At 44.3% G+C, this 10,237-nt stretch overlaps 1 protein-coding gene across 1 annotated transcript in view; it reads left to right on the top strand.

Moving 5' to 3' along the window:
* The window catches only part of LAMA1 (laminin subunit alpha 1), a 177,431-nt gene that overhangs the window by 155,037 nt on the left and 12,157 nt on the right, over positions 1-10,237 (top strand). The window contains exons 52-59 of the mRNA XM_077778268.1: positions 802-952; positions 1,604-1,746; positions 2,220-2,363; positions 4,949-5,063; positions 5,235-5,405; positions 7,575-7,738; positions 8,400-8,585; positions 9,924-10,059. Coding sequence (XP_077634394.1) covers positions 802-952; positions 1,604-1,746; positions 2,220-2,363; positions 4,949-5,063; positions 5,235-5,405; positions 7,575-7,738; positions 8,400-8,585; positions 9,924-10,059 — 1,210 coding nt within the window. The remainder of the gene's footprint in view (positions 1-801; positions 953-1,603; positions 1,747-2,219; positions 2,364-4,948; positions 5,064-5,234; positions 5,406-7,574; positions 7,739-8,399; positions 8,586-9,923; positions 10,060-10,237) is intronic.

Consider the following 10,237-nt stretch of genomic DNA (forward strand, 5'->3'; position numbering starts at 1 on the left):
AAACTGCGTCACGGTTGGGTGACTTGTCCTGCTTGGAGATATGGCACCGAGTTGGGTTATTCAATAGGGAAAAGTGCAAATTCCTACCCCCAAAACACGCCCAAGTCCAAGTTTCACTCTGAAGCCCAGAAGCAAAAATTTTAAACCTATTATGACATGTTCCAGATAAACCTCCTTTATAATTAAAGCATGAATAAAGGCAGCCTTTTGAGGTGTGCAGAAGACTGGAAAAGTCAGACGCTCGCCTGAGAAGTACTGAGGTCTATATTAAATAGTTTTGTTCCAAATGTATCCTGCAGATTTTTGATATATTTTTTTGTTAATGATTTTTTTGGTACAGCGGTCCTTCCGCTACATGGATACATACTTGTTTCCATCATTCCTCCAGTTTAGCTGACATCTTAGTTTAAAACCAGTAGAGGGTGATAACATGCTGATATAAAAATTACTCTGAAAGCTTTGGAATTAAGAGAGGACAATTAAAAGGACATTAGAACAAATAATCTACTTGATATGCAGAAGTATTTACAGCAGTTATCCATCCTTTGAAGACATTTCTCTTTACTACAGCCAGCACTGCTTACATTAAGTTTCTGTTCTGCATAAAGGAACTGGCACTTACTTGTTCTGCATAATCTCGTGGCGAGCGTATTCTAAGATACCATGACTTATGCTTGTTATCAAATTACGGAAATAACAGCTCTACCAGTTTTTTGAGGGGGGATCTCCATAAAGGTATCGTGTCCTCTCTTTAACTGCCTTCCTGAGAACAGATTGTATTTCATCTGCTCTGTTTTGCAGCCCCCAGAACGAAGAGTCTTCCTTCCATTTTGATGGGAGTGGTTATTCAGTTGTGGAGAAGACACTCCGGGCTACTGGGACCCACATCATTATGCTTTTCAGCACCTTTTCACCCAACGGGCTGCTTCTCTACCTCGCTTCAAATGGCACCGTAAGTGGCTTATGGGGCAGCAGGCGGCTCTGTGTGTACAGTCAGATTGCTAGGAGGAGAATTACGTTTCATGACTGAAGAGCATATGCGAAGATAACACATACATATGTATGCCATACTATTTCCTGTTTTAAGTAACTTATTATAAATTCACCGAAGAACCTTTGGAAAATACAGAAGAGAGACAAGTAGAAAACAGCCTTCTTATCCTTATAGATAACAGTAACATTTGTGATTAAATTTTGACTTTCAGATGTCTTGCTCCACGTTCACTGTGAGCACGGAGGCCTTCTTTGAATTCCATGTTATTTTTATCCTATTGTGCAGGTGATCTCTCTTGACCTTCTCGTTTTTTTGTGTTTTTTTTTTTTTTTTCTGTGGGTGGGGAGACTGGCCCATGTCAATCTCAATGAAAAAGATATAGAGATTCCACCTATTTTACGGAGTTGTGGATTTTGGCAACAATGTGTTTCTCTCCTTTATATCTGTGTAGTATTCTAGAAAGTCTTCCTGGACATGTTAATTTCCTAACAGAGACCTCTGACTGATAGGCCAGATCCAGTTTTCTGAGTTGGACTTTGGAAGACTTCTGCCACCCTTGAGTCTGTAAGAATGACACAGCCCCCAGTAACTCTCTTCTCTTCTTCACAGAAAGACTTTTTATCCATCGAGCTGGTACATGGCAGAGTTAGAGTTACCGTTGACCTGGGTTCAGGGCCTCTTGCTCTTATTACCGACAGGCGCTATAACAACGGAACCTGGTACAAAATCGCCTTCCAGAGAAACCGAAAGCAAGTTAAGTGCACAGAAGAGCAAGGAGATGCTGGTCCCCCTCATGGGAACAGAAATCCTACCAAAACTAGTGGTCTTTATTTACCTTATAGCTCCTTGGGTGTTCTTGAATGATATTCTAATAGAAAGCCATGGTTTTCTTTGAACTACTAAGTGCCAGGATTCACATTTTGCTGGAGAAATATTATAATTCCATTTTTCTATGGTTTCCAAGTACATTACTTAACATTAATTGCTGAATTGGAAATCAAGGATCGAATCCATTCTCTTTTCTGCCGTGCAGACACTGCTGTCATTTAGTTTTGTATATTCTAGATTCACTGACTTTTATACAGACGATTTTTTAATAGTCAAGAACACTCCCTGGTCAAATGTGCAGAATGTGAAAGAGTAGGTCTTTATAAATGAGCTTTGTTTTTACTTTAATGTAGAAGGGGATTTTCATTTTCCCGTTTCTCCTCTTTGATCTCCTTTTAGGACTCCTAGCAGTTACTGATGCATATAACACCAGTTATAAAGAAACCAAGCAAGGTGAAACCCCAGGAGCATCTTCTGACCTCAATCGTCTAGATAAAGATCCAATTTATGTGGGTGGATTACCTAGGTCAAGAGTTGTGAGGTATGTCACGTGGCACAACTGTCATGTTTGTAATTGTCAAATGTGTCCGTTTCCCAGGGCTGCCATAATAAGGTGCCATAAGCCAGGGGACATAAGCAACTGTGGAGGCTACAAGTCCAAAATCAAGGTGTCGACCAAACCGCGTGCTTCCTTCTGAGGGCTGTGAGAAGGGATCTGTTCCATGCCTCTCTCCTAGCTTCTGGGAGTTTCAGACATTACTCGGCTCGAGGCCTGCATTCTCTCTGTGCCTTACTACACTGTCTTCCCTCTGTATCTCTGTGTCCAGATTTCCCTTTTTAAATTTATTTTTGGATATGAGCAGGGGAGGAACAGGGAGAGACAGGGAGAGAGAATCCCAAGCAGGCTCCATGCGGTCTGTTCGGAGCCCGGCGTGGCACTCGATCTCATGAATCACAAGATTATGACGTGAGCCAACACTTAACCAACGGAGCCACCCAGGTGCCCCTAAATTTCCCTTTTGATAAGGACAAGGGGTCATATTGGATTAGGACCTGCCCGATGACCTCATCCTGAGTACATCTCTAAAGACCCGATTTCCAAATAAGGTCACATTCACAGGTACTGGGAGTTAGGACTTCATTATCTTTTGTGGGGGACAAATTGTAACCCCTCACCTCTGCCTTGATTCTAACCACTGTGTGTCATATTAATTGGGATATAAAGAAACCCTTCTGCGGGAAAATTAACGATTTTCTATTTGTTGTCTTTAGAACATCTAGTGGTCGTTACTGTTACTTTATACTGTACAGTATTTGTAGACCCCACTTTCCATCACAAGTTGTTCTCTCTAGAAATGTCAGAACAGTAGGCTCTCTTTCAGGGCAAACAATAAATAAAATCATGCTGCCTGCATCTCTCCTTTGTGTGATGAGAACGAATAATGTATGTGAAAGGCTGAAAGACCAGCATCAGGAAGTTGGAAGAAAGGTGGCAGGGGAGGCAATGAAGTCCCTTTTTAACACTGATTCATGTTTAGTTTGGTGACTTTGATAATTTACGTAAGCTCTCTGTGGGTCTTGGTCCTTAGTTTTGTAATTTTGGATTGGACAGATGAAGCCCTGTGTTTCTTTCACACCATTAAAAACAAAAGGGTCCTGTACAAAATGCCAGCAGTCAGGGCAAGACCGATTCCGGGGAGTGGGATTACCAAATGTCCAAGCCGAGTCACCTGCCCGGTGGTCTCCAAATCCGTTAGGAGCACTATCCCGTCTTCCAGCTGACTCGTGCACGGAATCCTAATCAGCGGCACGGGGGTGCGTCCACTCTGGTTGCTGTTAAGCCGAGCAGCCCGGATCCACTCCTCACCCCTTTTCCTTGCCAGGAATTTCTGAAAGTTCCAAGGGACGCAGCTTGCGCCCACGGTCACCAGCCCCCCACGCCCCATCTTGGAAATGAATCACACTTACGCTTCCGGGGAGTCGGTCGCTTGCCCCAGGTCTTACCCCTCTGCCAAGATGGATCTGGAACTGCAGGACGGTCTCCTGATCCCCGATTCCAGATACTGTTTCCTCACGTGGCGGCAGCAGGGTGGGTGGGTGCTCCTGTAGCGACAAGCTGTGCCACAGTTCCTGTGTACTCTGCCTAAATGGACACTGTGTAGACACTGGAGAAAAGGTCCCCTTTTCTAGGAAGGCATTCCAGATCATAGACTTTTATGCTGGAAGGAACTTGGGTATCTATCAAGGTCAGGCTCCTCAGTTACAAAGAAGAAACAGACCCAGAAAGGTTAAAATCTGCCCTGAATCTTGCAGTGGCCTAATGGTCTGCAGCTCACTACTCAACACAGAGGGAAAGAAAAAGGAGATGTGACTCTGACTGGAAACCATGTGACTTCAAAGTTCTCCTGTGACTAACTGATGCTTTAGAGTGTAACTCCAAACTCTGTTCAGTCATCTCCATATTTTGGAAATGAGAGATTGATTACATTACAGCTTTATCCCAACCAGCAGTGTGGCAACTTCTATTAAGAAAAATACGGTACTGAGGCCCCTGGGTGGCTCAGTTGGTTAAGAGTCCAACTCTTGATTTTGGCTTGGGTCATGATCTCACAGGTGGTGAGATCAAGCTTCGCGTCAGGCTCTCTGCTGACGGCAAGGAGTCTACTTGTGATTCCCCCTCTCCCTCTCCGCTGCTCACATGCGCACATATACTCTCTCTCAAAATAAATAAATAACCTTTTTTAAAAAAGAAAAATATGTTACTGGATTTCAATCTATGTGCTTTTGTTTCCTTAGGACTGTGTAGTTTCTTGTAATTGGTCTGTGTTTTAAGGAGTATATTTAAATTGCAGTGACTACAATACTTTCCATTAAAATATGATGCATTTTTATCTGGGTAGCCATTTAGCCAAATTCCCTAAATTCAACCCCTTTCCTTGGTCATTAGACCATCAATATCATCAATATCCATCACCATCAATATCCTTCTTAGCGGGAGGCATAGACATACCTGTAGAATGACACAGAGAAGCAGATCTTCTTCAATTGTAGGTCTATTTTTACTCCTTCTTTCAAAAACGGAGTTATAAAATCCAAATTTTGTCATTCTTATACCCTTCCCTACAGGAAAGGTGTCACCAGCAAAAGCTATGTGGGCTGTATCAAAAACCTGGAAATCTCCAGATCAACCTTTGATTTGCTCAGAAATTCCTATGGAGTGAGAAAAGGCTGCATACTGGAGGTGGGAAGCATCTTACTAATATTGGAATGAGTTTCTGTAAATGTCCACTGACTTCCCAACATAATAATAGTACAGTCTACGCCAGTGCGGTGGATGGGGGAGAGAGAGGATGGGAAGGCCAGCAGTAATGTTCAGGGGGGCCTGACGGTGCTCTTTTTCCTTTTTATCCAGCCTATCCGAAGTGTTAGCTTCTTGAAAGGAGGCTACATTGAATTGTCACCCAAGTCTTTGTCGCCAGAATCAGAACTGCTGGCAACATTCGCCACCAAGAGCAGCAGCGGCATCATCCTGGCTGCCCTGGGCGGGCACAGGGCGAAGCGGGGTCATCAGCAGGCACACGGGGTGAGTAGCGCAGATGCCGTTGGTCCTCAGGCACGGGCTCAGGAAGGAAAGGACTTCAAGAAGCACTAGTTGGAAGATGACTTAGCCGTGAACATCTGTTGCAGCCGTGTGGCCAGTTGTTTCTGAGTGTGCATCTTAATATGCAGAAGTCCCTATCGCTGAATGCCTTCCCCGATGAACCAGTGACTTCTTTGTATTACACGATCCATTTCTTTTGTTGAGCTTCTGAGAAGGTGCTACCCCTCCTTTTCAAACTCATTCAGATAGCATTTCAGTGAATGTCAAATTGTGCCCCACGTAGCACATTTTTCCTTATCTACAAATAGGACTGAAAGGAGCAGAAAGAGAAATGTGGCCTGTGACAATATGCACAGCGGAGCAGCTGTAGGAGAGAGAAAAGTTGATGGTCTTCCATATTTATTTTCCATTTTAAGAGCATCGATGAGATTTACCCTTTCCTTTGCTCAAACTTGCATGTATCACGTAATTTGTAGAGGCTTTACAGAATGCTCATTTACGGTCTTAATGAGATAGAGTTCACGTAGAGCTCATAGCATACTGTCCTCTTTCACGCAAGGTACTTTACAGACATTGCTGTGTAGTGGTCGCAGCCACGCCGCAGGGCGAATGCTGCTTCCTACGTTTTGCTGAGGAGGAAGTGGGTTCAGGTTGTTAACCTGCCCAAGGTCACACAGCTGATACATGTTAGAGCCAGGGCAGGAACACCGGTCTGCAGACTCCTGGTGCCTCATGAGGCACTTGGCGAAGGTCTAACAGCCACAGAGTGGTTTATGGGCTCCACCAATCTTTTTTGTTTTCTCCTAGTTGAGATGAAATTTACATAACGTAAAAGTAACCATTTTACAGTGAACAGTTAGCATGTAGGGCTTTGACAACGTGGTGAGGCCACCTCCTCCATCTAGTTTCAAAGCATTTTTGTCACCCATAATAATAGCCTGTGCCACTAAGCAGGCACGCCCCATCTCCTCAGCTCCCTGGTCCCTGGTGACCAGCATCTTCCTTCTGTATCTATGAATGAGTGTCCCTATTCTCTGGATTTCATATAAATGGGCTCATACAGCATGTGACCCTTTGTGTCTTCCATTTAGCATGTTTTTGAAGTTTGTTCACATTGTGGGGATATGTCAGTACTTCATTTTTATGGCTGAATTGCTATTCCATTATATGTACATAGCATAATTTATTCACTGATGGACATTTGGGGTTGTTTCTACCTTTTATCTGTTGTTAATATGCTGCTGTGAACATTCACATCAAAGTATTTGACTACCTGCTTTCGTTTCTTTTGGGTATATACCTAGGAGTGGAATTGCTAGGTCACATGATAATTCTTTGTTTAACTTTTTGAGGAACCAATGGACTGCTTGCCTTCACCAATCTTAAAATTTTTTTAATGTTTATTTTTGAGAGAGACAAAACACAAGGGGGGAGGGGCAGAGAGAGAGGGAGACAGAATCTGAAGCAGGCTCCAAGCTCTGAGCTGTCAGTGTAGAGCCCAATGTGGGGCTCAAACCCATGATCCGTGAGGTCATAACCTGAGCCGAAGTCGGTCGTTAACCGACTGAGCCACCCAGGTGCCCTGCCTCCACCAATCTTAATAGGACCATCTGCAAATCATAGTTTGCTGCTGGGTCAGCAAAATGGAATGCGGTCATCCAGGGCTCACAAGTGTACTGTGAAACACTCATACTCGCGTTCTGCTGATGGACCTATTTTCAATGTGGCAAAATAGCTCTCAAAGCTTTAATAATTTCCAAACTCTTCAACATTTTAATCCCACTTTTAGAAATGCAAGAAACAATTTCACAGGCCAAAAAAAAAAAAAGTGTTATATTTGGTAACAAAAAATTGGAAACTAAAATTTTAACAAAAAATTGGTCAATGATTTTACAGTATATCTATCTGCTGGTACATCATGTGGCAATAAAAAGCATGAAGTAGAAATGGGAATCTTTGATAGGGTTAATGAGAAGAGCATAAAGCAGAATGTAAATCCTGTGAACAGAGATTAGAAAGTCATACGCAAAATTTGAAAGACTTGTGTTAGATGGTGATATTCTTGACAAGTTGCTTCCTTGTTAATATTCCCATATTATCTTCATAATTTAAAAAATCAGAGTAATGTGTTTTCTATTGAAAATCTCTTAGCAACCTTCCCAGCCCTTCTTTTCCATCATGCTGATTGAAGGCCACATTGAAGTGCATGTTAATCCTGGGGACGGAACAAACCCAAGAAGAGCTGTGCTGCGTGCCCCCAAGGGCACCTATGGCGATGGGCAAGAGCACTCCATCTCTCTGCTGAGGACTGGGAGGTATTCATGTACAAGGCCACGGTGACCTTGGCAGTAGGGACCATGTTAGGATATTCTTTGCAGTGAAAGGATTGGGATGATTAGTATGAAGTCATGAACATTCTGAGATTTTATAGCTCCAGAATCACTCTGGTGCATCTGCTCAGTAATAAGATACTTGTGGAACTTTCACAATAAAGAAACCTTAACTCTGTTCTTGTGTGGGGCCCAGGATGAAATGTTTCACATCAGATTAATTCTGTGGCAGATAGTACCATAGTGGGAGTAGATGTCATTACATCAATACTAAATAATAAATGTAAAAGAGTCTGTAGGAACACAATGAACAGTAAAATAGTAAATAGCATTGTGTCAACATTCCTACATATATCTCTTCAAAACTGTAGATAAGTAAACCAAATGTTTCAGAAGCATGCTGCACATTTTATCACAGGTCAAGGAAAAGAAACATGCTCTCCAAAAATCAATTGAACTCCGTAGCATTTGATAACATCCATTCATTTGGGGAGGATGTTCCATTGTTAAGTGTTAATTTTCAAGACTCACCTTTTTATTCGCTTAGTGTCGTTAAGATTTATCTTCAGTAAGAACTTGTGGAATTATGTATTAAAATAGTTATGTTTATTATATTTAAACGCTTTTTTCTCCTTTGACCTTTTAGCATTATCACTGTCCAACTGGATGAGACCAATCCTGTAGAAATGAAGTTGGGCCCATCAGCAGAAAGCAGGACAATCAATGTATCCAACCTGTACGTAGGGGGGATTCCGGAGGAGGAGTGGACATCAGTGCTCAAGATGCGACGATCATTCCATGGCTGTATCAAAAACCTGATCTTTAATATGGAGTAAGTGTAACTGCTCTCAATGTGGTTTTGTGCTTCCTCATCTTTTAATGCTGAGTACCCACCCTGACTTGCCATCTAATTTTGCTGGGTGAGATTACCTAAAATCCTACAAGTTTCTGAATAATAGGTGAACCCCACTGTTCTATCACAAGTCTCCCAAATGGATTCTACTGGGTTAGAACAATGGATAGATCTGGTAATCATACATTAAAAAAACAAACAAAACAAAACACATTAGTTCCATAGGACTATGAACAGACATCAGAGGTCAAATACACCTTGACACTCACTACCGGGAATACAGATATCTTGTGAGGCAAGTTTCTTGCTGTCTTGAACTCTCTGCTTTAAAGGAACTTTTACAGTGGGTTTCCCACAGCTTTGGATGAATGGCTCCTCCCAAAACAGTTACCGTCTAAGAACTGGAAGTGTTTCCCCCGTGGAGCTCGTCCTCAGGAAGGGAACAGACACATGCCCGCGGGGATCTATTTCCTCCTCACTCGCCCCCGGCCTGTGTGAGAAGGCTGGGGAAACAAAAGCAGACCTCCAGGCAGGGCCGGAGCCAGATCTGCCCAGGACACACAAGCCCCCTCCTAGCGGAGCTGCCGGTTTGCCTCGAGACCTCGCACAACGGCTTGGGCCTCTGATGGCTGCACTGCCCCCTGTAAAAGAACCTCTTAGGAGTCCTTGGACTTGGAAAGAAGAAAACATTACACTGGGTTTCAGCACAGTGATCATGTCAGGGCCTTGGTCTGCCTACTGGTCAGCCGGTTTATGTATTCGCCCAGTTCTCTGTTTATAAATAAATTGGCTCAGCATCTTAGTCCCGAAGGCCCCGCGGCTGGGAGTTCCGTAGGGCAGGAGTGTTTCCGCGCTGTTCCCAGCTGCGTCCTCAAGGCGCTGAGAGGGTAGGCGCGCACGGGGTGTGTTTTGAGGGCCGCAGAGCGAAGGGAACGGGATGAGTGTGGGGCAGGACTGCCTGGCAGGTGTCCACCTGTAAGAAGGGACTCGGTGTTCACCTGAGGCCAGTGTGGTCCGCGAGAAACAGGGCCAGAATCTCTCACCCCTGCCAGGGCTGCGCTGGAGCCATGTCTTGAGGGATGCCCAGTGGTGGCCAGGACGATGTGGGGAGGGGCTGGGGCGGCCCGAAGAATCAAATGAGAGAATATATGAGATTTAGGGACTTCTAGTCACTGGAAGATGGTCACTTTGGTTTCACCAAGAGTAATATATTAATGGCGTCTCACGGCCTGTGGTATTCAACCACCAAATGACTTTGGTTCATGTGTCAGCTTGTACGTAGTATCTTCGTTAATGTTGGAAACCCTGTGTACCTAGACATTTGGACTTCACGAGTGCGGTTGGCTACGAACAAGTAGACTTGGACACCTGCTTGCTTTCGGAAAGGCCGAAGCCGGCTCTTCGTGGGGAGGACAGCGAGCTCCCGCCAGAGCCTCGGCCTTTACCACGTCTGGTAAGAGGGGCTTTAATTCTATCAGTCGGGTCTGGTCAGAACGAAAGTGTGCAGCCCAGAGGAGGCTGAAAGGGGGACCTCGTCACAAAGGTGTTGGGAGAACCGAAGGAGCACCGTGGAGCGACACCGCGGGGGAGGTAGTGCTTCCAGGGCGTGGGAGTCGGGGCTGCGGGGGGTG

The sequence above is a fragment of the Crocuta crocuta genome, unplaced genomic scaffold (assembly GCF_008692635.1).
Source record: "Crocuta crocuta isolate KB4526 unplaced genomic scaffold, BGI_CrCroc_1.0 scaffold26, whole genome shotgun sequence".
NCBI lineage: Eukaryota > Metazoa > Chordata > Mammalia > Carnivora > Hyaenidae > Crocuta > Crocuta crocuta.